Source organism: Plasmodium vivax, chromosome 13 (genome assembly GCF_000002415.2).
Source record: "Plasmodium vivax chromosome 13, whole genome shotgun sequence".
NCBI classification, from domain to species: domain Eukaryota; phylum Apicomplexa; class Aconoidasida; order Haemosporida; family Plasmodiidae; genus Plasmodium; species Plasmodium vivax.
In genome coordinates, this window is record NC_009918.1 from 1,730,150 (window position 1) to 1,751,865 (window position 21,716).

The following is a 21,716-nucleotide window of genomic DNA, read 5'->3' on the forward strand; positions in this document are numbered from 1 at the left end:
GTAATACCATTTGCGACAATACCATTTGTGCTTGCCACATTTCAGCCCTTTTAAATTCTGCTATATTGCATCCCTCCCCCCCCCAGTGTGCTCTGAGCAATGGCGAATAAATGCGGGTCGGGTAAGCAAGTATGCATAGGTGAGCGCGCATTTGCAGAAGGGGGAAAAAAAAATTGACCCTTGTGGTGCCCTTTTCTTCTTTTTTTTAAGAAATGAAGATTAGTTCAAATGAGTTTCCCTTCTGTATCGTTTCTTTTTATTTTTTATTTATTTTTTTGTTACATTATGCCATTTGGAAATTAGTGAACTGTCACTCTTGTTCACCCGTTTCATTGACATTTTTTTCCACATTTTATGTTTGCATTTTCGTGCGTGTTTTTATTTCCACTTTTTTTTTTTTCCACGCGAATTGATCTTTTCTGCGGAGAAGAAGCCCCTTTTTTTTTTATGCATCGAAAAAAAATAAAGGGCATTCGATATTGCGCATGACATATTTTTGCATGTACAAAACATATGCATAAGTGCATGTTTTATGTGAAGATACGGGAGTACACGTCCTCGTGTGACCATCATGTCAGCGTGACATTTGCTCTCGCTCAGACCAAGGTGCTGTGTTATGTGAGAGCGGCGCCCATCATGTGAGCGTGAAAATAAACGGAGGTAGCGGTTTATAAGGGGGGTGAGTACCCGATTTTATACGCAAGTTGCGTTTATTTATTTATTTTTTTTCGCCTAGGTAAAAAGTACATACATGTGTATACACGAGTTTGTGCGCAAGGTGTACCCTCACGTACGTATGGCTGAATGAGCGGAGAAAGGAGGGGGGGGGTTGCTTAGAGGATCCTCCCCCCGTTAGCATACTCACTTGGCTTGCTCAAATTGTAAACTTGTCGCACCGTGGTGAGGAGCACCTCCATTTGTCAGAGCAGCCGAGTGGGTTCATCGCACCCTCCCCAAGCTGGCATAGACAGTGCTCCCCCCCCTTTTTGTGTGTGCAAAGGGGGAGTAACCCGCAATGCGCACTGCCCCACCACGTTGATCCCCATTTGCGCTAAGACAAAATGAGCAACTACATCTGGAACAACACCTACTCGCTGGAATTCCTAAGCGAAGATTTTTACGAGCTGAACATCAGCACGAAGGACAACGTGTATGAAGTTGTGAGGAAGAGGAAAGATGACAATGAGGTGGAAAGCCTGAGCATTAACATAAGCAACCACATATGCATGTTCGTGCAGCTGTTAGATAACTTGTTGGGGAAAATCAGTTACAATAACAGTACAATCAATGACACGTTAAATTATAAAAAACTGTCGGATGTATTCCACTTTGTAAAAAATCAACTGTATAATTGTGACTACAGTTTGTTCTTGAGGATTTATTCCATTTACCATACGTATAATCATAGGAAAAATGGGTACCTCGACGTGAACAATCTGTACACGTTCATTTTGGACATAATAAATAAAATTGAAAATTTGAATGAAAATAATTTTTTGATTCTCCCTGGAGGGTTTTACTTACAAAAGGAAAAAATGCTAATTAAAATTCTGTACATAATTCATAAAAAAAATAATATGTACAGCTTTGCCGTTTTAAATAATTCCATTTATGGCATTCAGTACCATCCGTTCAAGATTGACGAAGTGGAAAACTTGGGGGTCCTCCTAAGGGATGTAACTTTGTGTATAAAAAATGTTAGCAAAAATTTCCTCACCAATTCCCTATTTTGGCTGTGTCTGTACCGGCTGTATATTTTCCCCAACCCGGACAACGTGGACATTTTGTACCAGGTGCTGCTGCCATATTTGAACAACTCCTTTTTGACCAACAACTGGAATTTGGGCAATAATAAGACGGTCCGGGTGTCCCAGCTGGGGGGGGGCGGCGCTGTTAGTGGGGTTAGCACCGTTAGCGGCGTCAGCGGTGGAGGAGTGGGCCATGTTAGCAGCGCTAGTGCCGACCCCTACGGAGACGTGTTCGGCCCGATGGGAAACGGCCCCAATTCGCAGAACCATTTGGGTGGCACGTATAACTATGCAAGCAGCTCGAGTCACCACGGTAGGAATCGCGCGGGGGGGAATTTCGGCGACCTTGGCCCAGCGACCACTTTTAGCGAACGAAGTCAAGTGCCTGGTTTTAGCAATTTCGGCCAAACGCCCAGTTTTAGCAACTTCGGCCAAACGCCCAGTTTTAGCAACTTCGGCCAAACGCCCAGTTTTAGCAACTTTGGCCAAACGCCCAGTTTTAGCGACTTTGGCCAAGTGCCCAATTTCAACAGCCCCGGGCACGTGTCCAACCTAATCAACTTGGACCATGTGGGCAGCGGAGCGGGGGATTTCCCAAGTGGAAACAAATTTAACAGATATGAAAGCGGCCCGTCGCAGCAGCCGGACTACTTCAGCGCGTTCGACTTTGTGGACAGGGTGGATCCCCGGGAGGGGGGCAACCATATGTACGGCGGTGTTGGCGGCGGTATGGGAAGTGGTTTTGGCAGCGGCGTGGGCAGCGGGCAAGCCCACCACGACTTCTTCAGCGACGGAAGGGGAAACCAACAGGCGGCGAGCGAAAGTGAGAAGAACGGAGGCATATACGTAAACATTTACAAAAACAAATTCACCTCCTTCTCCATGAGCTTATACTACTGCATCATTTACATCCTGAAAGTTCTGAACATACAAGAGGAAGACATCGAGGTGTTCAAAATTTTTCTGTACTATAGCATCGTCTTGAAATTGTGTGACGATTTGTTTGTGTATGATAATGCAGAGAGGAGTCGCCTCGAAGGTTCCAACTCTAGACTTATGGGAACAGGAAAGGGGAACTTCCTCTCCAGTAGAAGCGACAATAAGGAAGCCCCCTTTTTTGGGAACAACACATCGTACCCAGGTGACGGCTTCTCCCCCACAATGGACATTAACCACTTGAGTGGGGGCTACGACCACGGGGGGGACGGACAACAAGTGTACCTTCATAATGATGGCAACATTTCAAAGAGCAACATATACGGAAGAAGCGAAATGAAAAAGGACCCAAACAAAATAGACTCCACCTTTTTCGTCTTCCTAGACATGAGCGTGAGAAAATTGTGTATCCTCTTTCACCAATATTTTTGTAAAATGAAAATGGGAATATACAACAAAAATAAAATGATAAAAAATGAGATTCTAAATGAAATATTGAAAAAGGTAATATTTGTAAAATACATGTACAGCAAGGTGGAGTCCAGATTTTATGCCGATGTGACTATAACCGGTGGTGGAGAGTTAATAAAAGGTAAAAACTACCAAAATAGCATTAAATTCCCCATGGAGGTACTATTACAGGAGGACATGTACAAGAATTACCGCAAAGTGGAAATAAAAAAGGATGTAAACATTCCCATTTCTTTTTACATTTCGAGGAGAAGCATCCACAGTTTTGATGACCTATACGTTATACTTTACCAAACGAATATTATCACGAATATATTAATTAATCAGAAGAACTACATTAAGCATTGCTATCTGCTGGCCTTTTCCTTCGTTTCGCATGTCCTGAACAATTTGTTGCCATCTCCGAAGCATTTCATTTACTTGTCTCAATTTCAGAAGCTGAAGAGGTCCCTCCAGATTAGCCTCTTCCACGAAATACACCACATGCACAACAATATTTATTTTATATCCTGCTCTATTGTGCAGAATAAGCAAATCGTCATGTACAAGATTGTTAACTGTTCCATGCTTTTGTTTTTGTACGACTTCCTGCTGCGCATTCCCTGCGTGGACGTGTGCTCCCCGTTCGCCGTGCACTACAATGGGTTCTCCACGGGGCGGGGCAGTCATTTGGTCGGCTCCCGCGGGGGGAGCGGGAAAAGCGGTATAAGCGGCAGAATCGGCAGAAGCGGTGGCAGGAACCGCGCAAGTCACCACCAAATGATGAAACAATTCTCGAGGGGCGCGGCGGACAACGACAGCTACTCCTCGCTGGACGAAGGCGCGCACGCCGCGAGCGCAGCGGGGATACAGCTTTCAGGGTACTGCATAGACATATCAGTGCTGGAATGCTTCAGCAACTTTTTCCTCATCATAAATCCGAAGCTAAACATAATGAGGTCAGACATAATAGAATATTTTTACAAAATTAACGAAAAGAAAATTAACAAAAACAGTCAGCTCTTTTTATTCGAAAAAAGCGACGACATAGGTACCAGCGAAATAGAAATTTTGGAGAACATCAGTCTAGACTTAGGGTTAGACAGGAAGAAAAATCACATCATAGAATATTACTGTGGAGAAAATGCCCTCTTCAAACAGTTGATACCAGAATTTTACCACCTCAGAGATATGCTGTTCCTGTTCAAATCTTACATGTGTCCCTACGTTGATAAGTTGCCCCCCGTGCGGATATACAAATACGACGATATAAATTTGCGGTTTAGTTACAAGAACAAGCTGCATGTGACTGTTTTTAACCGTAAGATTGACATATGTGGGTATATGTGCCCTCCGAAAGATACGAAACTGAATTTTTTTTCCTTCCTCTATCAGTTTATGCAATCCCAGGAGAGTAAGAAGGACAACTGCATTTTGACCTACTCCAACCCTAATATGTATACCAGTACGTACATCGAAAATGAGCTGGACGTTTTATACGTAAACGATTTGCCTTTTTTTCACCCCTCTTTAAATCTGCGAGATGTGGAAATATTGTTGCAGTATTTGACCGTCCCGTATATTCGAATTCCCCTAATTTTGGAGTTCTTCTGCGATAAAAATAGAATTAAGAGTTTCCAATCATTTGACATCCAGCAGCTGCTACTATGCACTTTATTCGAGCCGTACATTTTTAAAAATAAATACAAAGTCACGGAGGAGGATAATTATATACCTACGAAGGACAGGAACATCTTCGCCACGAAGTATGGGCTGCTACTCAACGAACTGATTATGAGTCCTAAAAACGTCCTCTGCAGCATTTACTCCTATTTGGAACTCTTCTTCAGTTTTGATAAGGAGAACAGCAGCAGCGGAAAAGTCATCATGGTGTTCATCGTCATGTTGTGCACTTATGTTAATTCGTACATAGGGCTGGTAGTCGAGACGAATAGGGAAATACGCAGAAATTTACGCAACATTGAAAATATTGTGGCAAAGGAGGGACTCCTGCCTGGGGGAAAGCGCACTGAAAAGAAGGGGGTCATCCCTCATACGGCGAAACACCAATCGGGGGAGACAAGGAAAGCAAAACGGAACAGAAGAAGGAAAAAAAAAAAACTTCACTTTTTTAATAAACTCAGAAAAAAATTGATAAAAAATGAACTCTATTGCTCAGATGATGTTTTCTCTAATTTGGACACCTACTATAGGAAGATAAAAAGAAAACTGGAGGATGAGGTCCTTGAGGTTTTGCTGAAATATGCCAGGCTGTGCGTCCAGAAGAATGACATAACGACGTGCTGCATTTACCACGGGTGCATTTTGCTAATCTATAAGGATATCAAATTTAGGGAGCTCAATCGAAACAACGTAAAGAATTTATTGTCTTCCATTTTTTTCATTTTAACTTATTATACCTTCAACGCCGAAACGAACTACGCCGATTTGAAGAATATATATGGGCTGGGTTCCCTCTTTGTTAATACGAGTGATAATTTGAGCGGAGGGGGGGTGGAATTCTCCCAAGTGGGTAGGAGCAACGACAGGGGTGCCGCGAACGGAGGGGAAATCCCCGGTACGGATGGAAACCCCTCAAATGACAGCTTCTCCCTGCTCATTAAGACCTTCTCCCTGTGCGAATGTGACATTTTTATCTCCATACATAGGCATAGAAATATGCTCTTGAAATATTTGGAAAGAAACGAAATGGAGCGAAACGTCATTTTCGAGCATACCATCCATGTCTGTGCGTGCGTGCACGAGAATAACAAAAATGAGTACACTAGTGGTGGGCGACTTAATCGGTTTAACTCAAACATTTTTTTGAATTTCCACGCGAATGAAAATATCATAAGGAAGTGGCTCCCCGCGCATAAGTTCAAGCACGTGGGGATTTACACCATAGAGAATGTGAACCAAGGCAGGGGCAGTCGCAGGGGGGACGAAGAGAAGGGGGAGGAATGGCAAGGCGGACGGCGCGGAGGAAAAGAGGCCACCTCGAATTATTTTTTCACATCCTCCGATTCGTCCGGTTCGACCACTTTAACCGCCTCGTCAGGTTCGTCAGGTTTGACCGGGTCGTCCGCATCGTCCGCGTCATCCGCCAATTCCGACTCCGCTATGTCCTCTTACGATGATGACTTCACCTCCACGGAGGAGGACGAATCGGAGGAGTGCGAAGATGTGGGGGAGGCGGGGGACAAATCGGTGCACAGAAACCACCCAGGAGGTGCCGCCGCCCCCTTGGAGAGGGAAGCGGAGTCATCCCCGTTTGACCAAAATGCAAGCGGGAAAAACGGAGGGGATAAAAATGGACACCTCGCTGAGGAGGAAGAGGCGATGCGGACGGATCAGCCAACTAATGGGAAGTCCAGAGGAAAGACAAAAAAGAAACGCAATGGAAAGGGGGAAACGGACGAGGAGGCGGTGAAGATAAACCAATTGAAGAGGAAGAAACGGAAAAAAAAGAAGAAGAAAAAGAAGAAGCAAATGAAGATGATGCAAAAAAGGAGAAGCTACTTTTTGGACAATCAAGAGGATGGAAGTGATAGGGATGGAATGGGTAGAAACCCGTTACACGACACGGAGTCGCTGCACTCTAACTCGATAAACCCTATACTGAATTTTCCATCCTTTTTCAAAAGCACCAGTAGAAACACCCCCAGCAGTAGCGAAAAGAGGAAGTTGAGGAGGCAAAGGGCGAAAGCCAGGGCGAAGGCCAAGAAGGACAGCATCCTCAGCAACAACAAGTACATTTCGTATATAAAAAAAATCATAAAAGAAAAAAACATTCTAATAAACCTGCAGCTATTCACCTTCTCCTACAAGGATAATAATATCATTACGCTAAACGATAATATGAAGAAGTTTAAAAATTATAGAGACGTCTTTTTCAGCAATAAAAATAGCTACCTGAGCAGTGAGAGGAGAAAAAGGACCCACCACAGCAGCAAAATGAAGAAGAAAAAAAATGTGAAGGTGCTAATCACACAGTCGTATAAAAACTTCTGCGCCTTTAACATTATTGGGAAGAAACACAATTTGGAAGTGTGGAGAATTTCCAACAAGATCAACTTAAAAAATTTAATGAGTTACCATTATGATAAATCGAAAATATTTTACCTCAAAGGTGGCAGCCTACTGAGCGGTATGAAATTTAGCCCCACCAAGACGGAGCAGGTTAGTAGCGAAAACGCTGCTGCGGATAATCTGAATATGACCTGCTTTTATAACTTCCTCTCGAGCGAAGTCAAGGCGGGGGTTCTCTACGAGCAGGAGAACAACGACACGTACGTGCGAATCATTTGGAAGTTTAAAAAAAGTGACATCTGTGGACCAAATGGCGATAACTCCAAGAGCATCCGAATGGGTGCAGAGGACGCCAAGGGTAAGGACATCAACGCCCTAGGGGGGGTGGATGATTATGGGGCGAGAAAGGATAAGGAACTTTTCGAACTGAAGTCGTTTAATATAAATTACGAAACGCAGAACATTGAGGGGCTGTTCAATTTTAAGTATGAGGAGAACCAGTATGATAGCAGCTTGATCAACACCACGGAGGAGTCCTCCTTCAGTGATGACACGAGGATTGCTTCGAATGGGTTCGACCAGGAGGGTCACCCCGCGGGGGACGCTGGGGAGAGGGCGTCCACCAAGTTGGTGCAGAGCAGCAGCAGTGGTGGTGGTAGCAGCGGCGAGAGCAGCGAGCGGAGTAGCGGAAGTAGCAGCGTGGGGGGAGACCTATCCATCTACATTGCAGAAAATCAGCTGAACGGTCGCACCAACGGAACAACCAACAAGCAAGCGATGCAGGGAAGTTACAAAGACCCCGCGGGGGGAAAGCTAAAAAGCGGCGCCACCCATTTGGAGGCAAAAAAGGAGAAGGAAAAAAAACAAAATAAAAAAAAAAGCGACAGTCATGTAGATAAAGGAGAAGAGGAAGAAGAGCATGGACTGAGAGAAATCATTTTTCGAAAAGACATGAACTGCATCTACATTTATAACATCTATTTTAAGCTGAACCGGTTTGTGAAAAAGCTCTACTACTGCAGTGATGTGAGGAAGGTGTTCTTCTCGACCAGCATAAACAGGTGCAAAAATTTGTTCTACAATTTTGAAAACAACAACGTGCGCCTTTGTTACTACAACAGTAAGGAGACGCACGACAAGTACAGCGTCAGCATATCGAGAAATCTTTATAACAACATCCAGGTGCAGACCTATTTGAACCCAGTGCACTTATCCACCTTTGTGCCCAACATTCTGCTACAGTACTACAGTTTCTGGTACAATTCGGATGGAAGTATTATTGGCGAAATAAAGAGTGTGAAGAAGAACCGGAAGAACAGAAATTCGATCATCTACGTTAGGTTGTTCGGGGGAGGAGGGGCTGATAGTATGGGTCTTCAGGAGAAGGCCAAAAAGAGCAAATGCCTCAACTTTGTGAAGAAGGGGTTACTCCTGCATGGGGGAGAGGGTAAGCATCATCCCCTGAGTAGGCACCATTATGGGGTTGTACAAAAGTTGCAAATTTTTAATTCGCCCAAAGATTCAAGTAAAATTACATCCCTCAGAGTGAACAGCGACTACAGGGCGATGACTCTCATCAACATCCTCAGTTACGAGAATAACGAGGTGTACAAGGATTTTTACAACCTACTGATGAAATTTGACCACATCACCTATTTGCTAATTTACACCTTGAGTGTGCCTTCCCTTTTCGGGGGGGCCTCCGAACCTGTGGATGTGAGCGGCTTCCCCGTAACTGTCGACTTGATAGAAATCCCGCGGTTAAACTTGACGCTACGAAGGAACAATGTGGACATACGGATGGGCGCAGGTGAACGGGATGACCCGAGTGAAAACCACGTTGCTTCTTCCAACGCAGCGACGAAGAAGGATTCTTGTAAGTACCACTTTGAAGAGCTGAACATGCATTTATATACGGGCAATTTGCAAAAGTATAGCTACCTATATAACGTAATAAAAAAGATGAATAACACAGTTCTGCTGCAGAACAGCAAAAGTGACTTCTTCTTCCTGGTGTCCCTCCTGAACAAGCCATTTTTTCTCAACATTGCAAATTTGTATAAAGAATTTAACAAAAAAAATATCCACCTGTGTACCCTCTTGGAGAAGCATATAAACATTTTGCTAAAAAATCATATGTACGTAACTGTATATTACCATCACTTTAATGTAAATATGAATGTTAATAAAAATGTAGATGTGCTGAATGAAAACGCGGAGACGGACACGGCGTCCAACCTGCAGTACATCATCCTTTCGGTACATAGTTCGAAGCTCTTTATCAATTTTAGAAACATCTACAGCTGCTTCTTCTTTATCGTGTATAAGTACATACACAAGGAACATGAGGAGGTGGTCGAATATTGCAACAACTTGAGCGTCTGCAAAGATGACATTAAGGAGATAAAATATTTGCTCAACATTTTGAACTACTGTGATAGTAGCATATTTTCTGACGTGGATTCCTGTGCATGCAGATTGAAAATATTTATCACCCTATCTAAGCAGATAAAAATTATCCTGCGGAAGAAGAGGCATCGAATGGGCACCAGAAAAGGCATGTGGAATATGGACCAGTACTACAACATTTTCCACTATGTAAAGTCTCTTTGGAATTTTGACAAATCAGGTCCGAATGATAACAACTCCTCTAGTGGGAATGAAGCGTATAACAGCGGGATGGATGGTAACCATTATTCCACCGGTAGGGGTGCAAACAGAAGAGGCATGGATGGTGGAGGTGCCGCCCCACAAGGAAGGGACACCAAAAATGGAAGGAGAAAAAATAATGCGAATGATACGGCGAACAAGAGTGAGGACAGCTCGAGTGTGTACGCCCCCTCGGATAACTCCTCTTCCTACGATAGCAACTACGTGTCATCTGAAAAGGAAAACAAAAAGAAGGAATTAAATGCGCAAGAAAAAATCATCGATGGGGAGGATGACGATTTGAGTGGCAAAAAGAAGGTGGCCAAGAAGAGCACCGATTTTAACAAAAAAAAGAGTGTAGCTGCTAAGCGTGGAGAGGGTCAGCCGGTTAGAGGCCAAAAAAACGCGCAAGATAAAGGCAGTAACGCACCATATGAAGAAAACTCCAATGCGCACATCTACATATACTGGGACATCATTAAAGACATGCAGTTTTATATAAACAATCTGATTTATATTAAGGCCAAGTGCAAGTTAACCATCGATGAGGAGATTTTCCTCTACCAAAATTGTAACATCAATATACATAAGTATAAGCTGATTTATAACCGGTACATTATCCTGAACAGCATTTTAGAGTCCAAGCTGACCTCGGATAAGTGCAACCCACTTTTCTTTTACAACATTTTGAGGAAGAAGCAGCTGGAGAATCAGGCCAAGATGAAGAAGTACCAAATTCAGTACCGGAAGAGGAGCAAAATTGATGAGCTGCACCCGGCTAAGAAGTTGGAGATGCATTTGGCCTCCCCGGAGGACAGCCTGGCGTATAAGCAGAGCGGATACGATGTGGCGGAGGGGAAATTACATCCCGCCGTGGAGAGCAAAACGCGTTTTGAAAATGTGAAGAGCAATTTTGAATCGCTCAAGGGTTGTCTGAGTGGTAGGAAGGAAACGCAGTCAAAGGGAAATAAAACGAAGGGAAATAAAACGAAGGATAACCACCTGGTCGTCTCTATTAACGTGCCCAAAGTGGAGGCAGTAAAATACATCAACAACATCGACGAGAATATATTCATGAACATCAACCTGTATGACAACATTGGAAATATTATTAACAACATGAGTTACAAAAAGATGGAGGACAAGAACAGCGTGGAGGCGCTGAACTACCTAAACAGTTTGATAAACTCTTTGGGCATACAGAACTTTTTTATAATCTATAATTACTTCATTAACAACTTGAATGTGAAAATAATAAAAGGGGAAAACACCTTTCTGTATGGAAACCTCCTCTCGAGGTTCCTATATTTTTATAATTACAACATAAGCCAGTATAGTAAGATTATCTACATATTCATATTCATCATTAATCACCAAGAAATTGTGAGCATGTTGCCAAAAATTGACGACCAGAAAATGAAAAAGAATTATTTAAACTTCTTCAAAACGAATGACTCTGTTTTTAACTTCTTTAATGATATTTTTAAATTCGTTCAGAATTTCCAAAAGGAAAGAAAAAAAAAAATTAACAAAAATATCCTCCCCCTCATTGTTGACAATAATTTGTCTATATCCATTTCGGATGTAATTAAGTACCGACTCATTATTAACATAAATGTGGATGATTACATGTGTGAGAAGAGGGTCATACAGCCCTTTGACGTGAAGCCGAATGTGCACGTCGGTTTTGACCTCCTCAACGAGTTGTGCTTCAGCCCGTTTAAGAAGCTGTACAAGTACCTCCGCAGGGTGAAGCGGGTTGGAGAGCCATCCCCCCAAGTGGTTAGCAACCGAAGAGGAGAAGTAGACCCCAGCTGGGACGCATCTCCGGGTGTAAACCAAGCCAACCGCTCCACAGCCGCTAAAAGAAGCACGCTCAATTTTGACTTTGAAGAGAGCAACGTATTGTGCCAAAATTCCTACTCGAAGAATTTCATCCAGAATATGAAGAAGGACTATAACGCCCACCTGGAGTATCAGCGGAAGAAGGTCGAATACGAGTTCGTGGGGTTCAGCGCGGAGGAAATTAAGATGACCTTCAGCAATGTTAAGAAGCTGAAGGAGTACGTGAACATGTTCGTCAGCATTAAGGACATTTTGCTGGAGATTTTCGTGGGAGACAATAAGCTGCTCGAATGCATCAATGAGTTCATCGAGGGGGGGGAGAACGTTACCGGGGGGGGCGGCAATGAGAGCGGCAGTGGCATCGGCAGTGGTAGCGAAAGCGGAAGCGATGGAGGGGGGGCCGGAGAGAAGGAGAGCCTCGCCGAGGAGAACACCCCCTGGAACGAGGACCTCGTAGATATAGACGCCCACAACGAGCAAGGCCAGAGCAACAATCGCAAAAAAGGGGAAGAAGCCGACCAAGCTGCGAACTACTTTCTGTACAAATTCGGAGTGCTAGGAAAGGCAGAAAAGGAGATCAATTTAAAAATCCTCATAAGGTGCTTCATGTCCAAATACGCGCACGAATATTTAGCCATGATAAACCCGAATCTGAAGAAGAAGAGCGCCAAGAAATTCATTAACATCGTCTTGCTCTACATGCTTATTATGAACCGGAAGATTTTCCTGCACGAGTGCATTAGCAGCGTGATAAACATTTTGAACATCTTCAAGGTGTACAATTTGAAGTTGAAGCTTTTGAAGCAGAAGGAGAAGAGCGTGCGGGGCGGGGCCACCTCCAGCGCGAACGGTGCGCTCACCGAGAACGCGAATGTGAACGATGGGGTAACCGCTAACTCGAATGATGGGGTAACCGCTAACTCGAACGATGGGGCTACCGCTAACTCGAATGATGGAGCCACCGCTAACGCGAACGATGGAACCACCGCTAACCCTAATGACGGGACGAACGCCCTGCTGAGCAAGCTCCTGAGCAGACAGCAGAAAATCATAAACAAAGCCATCAACACCATTCAGCTGGGAACGAAAAACCTCACGCAGCTGACGCTCACGGAGAGGCACTACTTCACCATGAGGAGCAAATCTAGCCACCAAAAAATCGTGCACAAAAATTTGGCCCACAATTCAGACTCGTCCGACGTGTCCACGTGCTACTTTTCGAGTGACCAGTACGAGGAGGGGCAGAGAAGTCGCTCCCAAAAGAGAGCGGAAAATGAGGGGAGAAAAAACATGAACGGTTTAGGCGGCAAGGTGGACCCATTATTGCTGGGTCTGCGCGAGGAAAAAAGAAACGAAGAAAAAGTAACCAACGAGAGAAGCTTACACAGCGGGGAGAGTGCCAACTGCTACTACACGTACGACCCGAGGCTGCTAATTTTTGAGTACACGAACAATTTAATAATTCGAAAGAAGCAAGTAAAAATGATAAAGAAGTTTAAGAGAGATTTTATAAAAAAAAAAAAACAGTATTGTTATCAAATAATCATGGGAGGAGGAAAGACAACGGTGTTGTCCCCCCTCTACTTTTTAATCTTTTCCAACTACTTCTTAGTGTTTAACATGTGCCCCCAGCCGTTAATCCACTTTACCATAAATACATTTCGATCTAGATTTTCATCAATTATAAAGAAAAACATCTACTACTTCAATTTCAGTCGATATGATAACATCACGACCGATTTGTACGTAAGCCTGTGCAGTGCTTTAGAAAACAAATACATTTTGGTGACGAGCCCAACGTGCATCAAGTCTCTGTTCCTTAAATTGGTGAGCACCATTCAGGAGCTAAATAATATAAAAACGTTTGACATGATTAAGCAGAAGGCGAAAACGCACATTACGGATGCGTTGACGAAATTTCTAGGGTTTCAAAATGAGGAGAATTCAAATAATGCCGCTAACACCAGTGGGCTCAGAAAAACGAGCACAGGATTGTCTGGTTATGCCTCCAAACATGGGCACCCACCCTCAACAAGTGATTACAATTTGCTAAAAAAGCAACTCGATTTGTCTGTAAGAATTTTCGACATATTAAATAAAAGCATTTTACTGATTGACGAAATTGACAACGTTTTGCACCCCCTCAAAAGTGAGCTACACTGGCCGTATGGCACAAACAGAGAAATCGATCTCGTCAACGTGGTGAGGAATTTCACGGATGTGTTCATGAACAACCCCTATTTGAAGTTTCTGTACGATAAGAAAAACGACGACGTGGATATTAGGAGCGTCAAAATTGCCGTAGCGAATCGGAGGGAAGTGAGCGCCAATTTGTTGAACCATATTAGGCAGCTGCGGGAGGAGGAGCAAGCCCAGAGGCAGGCACAGAGACAGTTACAGCGGCAGTTGCAGCTGGAGGGGGGTAACGAGGAGGAGGATGAAATGAGGAGGGCAACCCAACATGGCAATTACGGAGGTACGGGAGGTAGCAATTTGTACCATGCGGATCTTCCCCGCAGTGACAACAGGGGGAGGCTCAAAAATGGAGCGATGAACAATTTTAATAACTCCCTATCAGCGCAGCTTTATAGAAAGGAAGATGCGGGTGATTACGGGGGGGTTCACGGCAACATGGGAGAAGGTGCCCTATCAGGGGGTGCACATAGCTCCATGGTGAATGGAGCAGCCAAGTACGGATCTGTGAGGATGCCAAACAGTGGAGAGACAGGCACAGCATATTCTTACATCGATTTGAGCCTATTCAGATATAAGCTCAGTTGGGTTTTGATCGATTTTTTTTTCTACCCTGTGTGTAAGAAGCTGACCATCCCGATGAACATCCATTTCAATACGAACACGGAATATATAGAGGACCTCCTAAACACGTTTAGCAAAGAGATCGAGAAGGGGATAAGAAACCACGACATTTCACTGATTCCGCATTTCCACATAATAAATTTTAAATGGTATGATAATATCATCTGGATCATTGCTCGCTATGTGTACTACTTTCTGCTGTGCTATAAGATAAGTGGGGTGTCCCAAAAAGTGATTGAGTCCTACCTGTGCATCCCGCTGTGCATCGGCTACAATGACATTAACGTGAAGAACAGATGCAAAGATAACAACTTTAGTAGCTCCACTATAAGGAGATTACTAAATATAAAAAAAATTTCGAACAAGAATTACACAACTGATGCGAGCAATTTGAGGAATGAAGATTTGCATGTCCTATCGAGTGACTACCATTTTAAAATCTTCGAGCAGATAAACGCGTTGGATTACATTTTGTGCAAAATTTTAAACCTTTGCCGACTCTACATCAACGGGATTTTGCCATTCGTTTTCTCTAAAGTGAATACGGTGCATTATGGAATTCTTTCCGCGGAGCAAATTAATAGGTGCCAAATGATCATGAGCAAGAGTAGGTACTTCCTGGCTGTTCCTTACATTGGCAAGGACACGCCCTCTGGAATGTCCGAATTTACTAATGTGGATGTGGTCGTTTCGCTGACCATTTTGTCCTATCGGTACCAGGGCATGAGGTACTTTGACTTCATCCTGAGCATGAAAAATATTCTGTACAACTACTCCCTCGAAAAGGACTACGAGCATGTGCAGAGCGAGTCCTCCGAGGGGAGCACCACTGAAGGGGGAAGCGGTACGCACGCGGGGGGCAGCAGCGAAGGGGGAAGCAGCAGTGAGGGGAGAAGCGGTAGCCATGGGGAAGGAAGCAGCGAAGGGCGAAGCGGTACCGATGAGGGAGACAGCAGTAATGAAGGAGACAGCAGTAATGAAGGAGGCAGCAATGATGAAGGAAGCAACAGTGATGACCTTCTTGCGGACGGGTACTCCCACTCGAGTGGGGAGCAAGCCTATGGTGGAGGTTCCGCGAAAAGGAGCAGCTTGATCGAAGCGGGTAAGTCTCGCAGTGGGGCGGCGCCCACCGAGGAGGCGAGTGGGAAGAGGTCCAGAGAAAAAAAAGAGAGAAACGCCAATCAAACGGGTGAAACGGAGAGACGCGCCAAACGGACGAAGAGGGAGCTGAAAAACATGAGCGATTTGTACAGAGAAGTGGTCGAAACGAGCGGAGCGAAAATAAGGAAGACGAAAAAGGACATTAACAACACGAACTTCTTCATATACGATAATAATATTAACAAGAGGAGAAAGCAAAGCAGGAAAATCATGTTAGGAAAAAATTACGTAGATAATATAGACCGCATAGATTTAAGTGATAAGGAAATGCTTTACGATTTGTACAATTTGACCAGAAAGAATCCCCTACTAATAAGTTATTTCCTGTTGGGAATTATTCTTAACAAATACATCAAGCATACAGAAAAACAGTTCTCTTCAAACTCCCAAGATTTGACGAACAACGTTTTGTTTAAGTATGTCGTAGGGTATAGTGGAACAAGCAATGATATCCTGCCTGAAGAGATACACGAATGCCAATTTGAAAAAAGAACCATCGGGTCGATACTTAACATTATTAATGACCCCCAGATTGTGAATTTTATTTTTTTGCCATCTCAAATTGCCCCCATTGATATTTTAAGAAGTCTGGCATTTTCAAAAATTAAATTTAATAGCCTTATCGATACTGGCTACCTGATTAATAATATCTCTCCAAAGAAAGTCGCCTACTACATTTTGCAGTTTCTGGACTACATCGACTGCTGTGTGTATATCGATAATGGGAAGCACATGTGTATGTTGCCTCTGGAGAGGAAAAGGAGGGGAAAGAGGAAGAAAAAAAAAAAAATAAATAAAGTTCTCGTGCAGTGCCCGGAAAAGGGGAAACACACCAAGGTGAGTACTACGGAGTGCACAGGGAAGACCACACAACATGCGAGGGAAACGCGCAAGAATGGCAAATCGGTAGCCAAAAAAAGGAGAAGAAAAAACCCAAGCAGAGACAAACAAAGTGGGAATAAAATAGAAAGCAACCTGCACCTGAATGTTGAAATTATCCCGCTGCAGGACTGCTACGTCCCAATTAAGAAACGGTTCATCTACTTTGACCACATCAATACGTTTGGGCAGGATATTAAGCAGTACGTGAATGCGAACAGCCTGGTCACCGTCAACATCGGGAACGACATTTCTTCCTTCAGCCAAGGCGTCTTTCGCCTGCGGTCGATCGGCATGAACCAGAAGATTTTCTTCCTCATCCCCATGTGCCTCGTCAAGCTGATGAACGTAAGCACGAGTCTGTTTAAGGACGCAGTAGGGGTGGCAGCAGGGGGAGTAGCCCACCCCAACCACTGCAGCAAACCGCGCGATGAAAAGCAATTGCTGAAGAGGTTCGCCAAACGGAAGAAGCGGGTCCTGCGCGAGTGCAACAAGAACTACAGCGAGGACAGCCAGACGGAATCGGAGAACGGCGTGGGGGAGGCGACCATGCTCCTGAGTAGTAGCAGCGGGGAAAGCGTGGGGAGCGGCGAGAGCGTTGGGGGCAGTGGACGTGGGCATGGGAAGAGACCCCCTCCCACCGGTGGGATAAACATAAAGGGTGATGGGACACCTCACCAGGATGACGGCATTGAGGACGTTCCCCTGGGGGAAGACGAAGAGAAGGATCACCCCAGAAATGCGATGGACCCGCGGGAAGAGTGCATGTTCGTGATCGACTGCTACAATAGTATCCACTTGGATGAAAACTCAAAGGAAGAAGTTCTAAAAGAGCTGACGTACTACCTCATTCTGAACAACATAAGCAATAATATAAAACAATGCGAGCTTCTCTGTGTGCATGGCATAGTTAACATCATAAAGAGGAAGAGCATCAGGATGCTGTTAGGTAATTACATAAACATCGGGGTTTTTAATTATAGAGATTATTTAGGCATTTTCAACACAAGCATCGATTTCGACGTGCAGACACAGGTACCCTCCAAGAGCAGCTCACTACTTTGCATCGTCCAGCTGATTGAGAAGTTTCAGAATATTTTTACCAAAGAGGATGAATTATTTCTTCAGGATATTATCTACCGATACTTTTGCCTACATTATGATATATCTAATAAAACTATCGTAATGTATTTTGACGCCTTTTTTCCCCGAAAGGATTTTATGAAGGCCAATTTGCCGCACGTAATTTTAGACCTATTTGAAAAGCTCAAGAAGATCAAAAAGGACCACTGTGTTTTGTCGTATAAGAAAAGCTTCGCCAAGAGGAACACCAGCAATGAGCACAACATGGAGGATGATAACTCGATCGACAACCATCTGTTCAGTTTAGAAAATGAACAGGAGAAGGAGAAGGAACAGGAGAAGGAGAAAGAAAAGGAGAAGGAGAAGGAAAAGGAGAAGGAGAAAGAAAAGGAGAAGGAGAAGGAAGAAGAAAAAATTACGGAAGATCAAAAAAAGAAAAATATAAAATGTAAGAAAGATGAATACAAGTTGTATAGATGGACCATGGACGATATTAACTCAGATTTATTTGGAGCAAAGACAAAAAAAAGGGCAGATCAAACCAAAGGGGAGGAAGCAACTGGTGCTATGTCCTACATAAATAATAAAGTTGCAGAGAAGTTCACTCGGTTCACGGAAGGGGGCCATCTGTTTATCCCCCTAAATAAACTACCAGTGAATGACATCTACATGAACTTCCCCTCCTATGTGTATGTCTCGAAAAATTTTATAAATTCAGATTCAATCAACACCAAGAAGGGGAAGAAGCTCATGAATGTCCTGGTCGTCATCGAGTGTGTACACAACGCAGAGGAACAAGTCACCCCCTTGAATCAGCAGAGACACAATAACTATGATGAATATGCAGAAAGAGAAGCTTTGCAAAATATCTGGAACATTCTAAAGGAAGATAACATACAAGAGATTTTAAACATTTTGGACGTCAATCCGTTTAAGTATTCTTACGACTTGGCCAAAGTTATAACTGACCATGTGAGGAAAAATGAGAGTGAAGGCAACATGTTTGGCAGCTTCCTTTCGCTGCTTAACCGAATGGAACTTTACTTTAGCAATAAAAATAAAAAGTACATCATTGTTAGTCTGCAAGAGGCGGAAACGTTGCGTTATTACATCCATAAGAAGTTCAGTAGGCAGAAGGTGGCCATGGCTCTCTCCGGTAGATCCTCCTATTTGGTGAAGACGGAAAGTTTTTCCCTTCCTTCCAAGGGGGGACCAACCAAAAATGGTAATTCTTCCCTCCAGGGATCTTCCGAGAAGAAGGGGCAAGTCCACTCGATTGGGGACAACAACGCGCAGGTGGAGGGGGGCCCCGGTGTAAATCACGAAATGGAGCACTTCATGGAGGAGGAAATGTTCCAAGAAAATTTAATAAGCGACGAGTGGGGGGTGAACAATAACCTCTCCAGCATAGCACTGGAGGGAAGGGACGAAGCGGGAGAGGCGGACGATATGGATCACTTTTTCATGGAGGACACTAACAAAAAGGGAGCAGAAACAAAGCCAAACGTGACTCATACAAACAACTGGGGCATTACACATGGGGGCGTGGCAGCTAAGGAGGAGCAAAACATAGAACTGCTATCCATCTATGAGAAGGAAAAAATGGAAGTCGAACCAGTAAAGGAGGAAAACCTCTTTTCAGATGTGCACATAAATCTGTATAACTACCACTTCTGGTTCACCCCCATCGAAATTACGGACCGAAATAACCTGAGGAAGTACCTCTCCAGGCAAATACAAATAGTGTACAGCGTATGCAAATTTTTTAACTCGGATCGAAAATTTATTGACGCACATGTGAATTTGTTACTGCAGTATTTGAATTTTAATGCACCCAAGCACCGATTTAGCTATTTCAATGATTTATATCTGCTGAGGAGAATCATGAAGGATAGCCTACTCAAGAGTAATCTAAAAATGCCCGAGAAAAAGAGCCTCCTCATCAAGAAAAATATCGAATTAGAAATGGTGGAAAAAAAGCTGTTTGAAGGGAATGGAGATATATATGCCTTTAAAATTATGCAACAAAGTGTCAGGCAAAGTTTAAAAAAGAAGCAGTTAACACTTCAAGAAATTTTTGATAAAGACGATTTAGACTACATTTGCAGCAAACAGGACATCCGAATTCTTTTCGATTTTTTAAATATCCGGGATAGCAACTGCGTTAATGTTTTATTTGACATTTTGGGCTCCACCATTTCTTTGCACGAGTTGTGCTTTACTCTGAACCCCGTGGAAAATATCAAAAAAACGGAGTTCCAGAAGGACCTGTACACTGAGGATAAGAAGAGATATGCCGAGGACTTTGTTAGTGAAGCTGAAAAGTACCTTAAGAATTTCAGATTTTCCCTGACGGAGCACACGTATTTTAAGGTGATATGGTCCGGCAGAATTTCCAGCCAGCGAATTGTTCAGGAAGCGCTGGACGGTCGGGAGGCAGCCACGGTTGGCGGAGAGAAGAGGGGTCCCTTCGGTCAAGAGGCTGGCGAGTATGCTCTTGGCCCTTCGTTGGGTGGCCATTCGTTAGGCGCCGCATCGCTAGGTGGTGCTTCCTTAGGCGGCGGCGCGGTGAGGAACGCCCCCCCCAGTGAGCGAGACCCCTACCACAAGTCGCCAACGAACGACTTGCTAAGCGACATCTTTGGATTCAACAGGCCGCAGAGAAGCGAGCAGGAGGCCGTGTATCCCGAGCAGATGAACCACCAAGTGAGCAACTCTGAGCAGTTTTACATCTACGAAGCGGAAAATATAGACCCTAAAGACAGAGGAATGATGAGTAAAAATAAACATAAAATTATTTTTGGCCATTATGCATCGACCAAGCCAGGGGATAATAATTTCCCCATACTGGAGATGACAGACATATCGATCAACAGCATGTACACGAGTGCATCTGCCCAGGAAATTCTTAACCTTTTATTCCCCTACCCTAAAAAGTATCTGTTACTGTGGCATGAGGATTATTCTATAAAAAGCGTCGATGAGTGTCTGCACATATGGAAGCCCGTCTTGTCGTCTGCCCACATGTCCGGCACCACCTTCCTGGGCTTCGTGGGCACCGTGGGCCCGCACCAGCCCCCCTTGAACAAAATCCGGGCTCTGCCCAAGTCGCTGGTCAAGGTGGTGCAGAATAAGAAGTTCGCCACCTTTTACTCGGACAACAGCTTCTCCATCGATAACTCCGGCGTCTTCAACTCGCTCAACGTCCACTTTTTCAGTAAGCGCTCCAAGCGGTCTAAGCGGCCATAGCAGCGATAGCTGCGATAGCTGCGATAGCAGAGATAGCGGCAACGCTGGCCAGTGCCGGGGTGCCCCCATCCCCCACTTGCCGCTCCCCCCATTTACCGCTCCCCCCATTTACCGCTCCCCCATTTTTTACCCCCTTTTTAGACGGCCTGGACGTTAAAAACTACGAAGAGTTCCTCTTCAGGAATTTCTCCCTTAACATTGTCGCCAAGGCTAAAAAGATCAAGTCGGTGAACGAAGACATCTTCAATTTATGGGGCGAAGAAAAGCCGCAGGAGCAGGAGGATGACGACGAGACCTCCCCCGAGTGGGAAATAATTCCCCAGTGCTTTTAGCCTTGTTTGCAAGTTGCGTCCGCGTAAAATGGGCTACGACTTTTTGCACATTTGTGAAGAAAACGGTGTTTCCTCCTCCTATTGAGTGTGCCTCCCCCTTCGTTAGCCCCCAGGGGAAAATTGCTGCCCAGCTGCCCACATCACGGCGAAAAGGTTTGCGGCATATTCTGCACGCGTGTACATGTGCGCAGTTTTTTTTTTACCCATTTATGTTGCATTTTTAAAGAACCCCCCCCCCCCCCATTTTAAAATGATCAACAGGGGAAAAAAAACAAAACAAACGATGAAATAAATGATAAATAAATGATATAATAGCATTTATATGCAGAGAGCATATTTTACCCCCGCTGAAGGTAGGTGCGGCGAAGCAGACCTGTTGGCCATAACTGCCGGTAATGAGCCCCCTCAAAAGGAAGAAATTTACGGGGGGGTATATATACCTGCACAATGAAAAGAAACCACATTTCGCACTCCTTAAGATCACTTTGGCATAGCCTTGTTCCCCTTTGGGGTTATTTCCCCCGGGGAAAATACA

The 21,716-nt window shown here is 44.2% G+C and overlaps 1 protein-coding gene across 1 annotated transcript; it reads left to right on the forward strand.

Annotated features, from left to right (window-relative positions):
- Positions 1-1,061: 1,061 nt before the first annotated feature.
- PVX_086015 (hypothetical protein, conserved) lies at positions 1,062-21,402 on the forward strand (the record flags this gene model as incomplete). Its single annotated transcript, XM_001616816.1, has 2 exons — positions 1,062-20,817; positions 20,991-21,402. 2 exons carry the CDS (start codon positions 1,062-1,064, stop codon positions 21,179-21,181), a joined length of 19,947 nt encoding a protein of 6,648 aa, XP_001616866.1. The 3' UTR covers positions 21,182-21,402.
- Between the last annotated feature and the right edge of the window lie 314 nt (positions 21,403-21,716).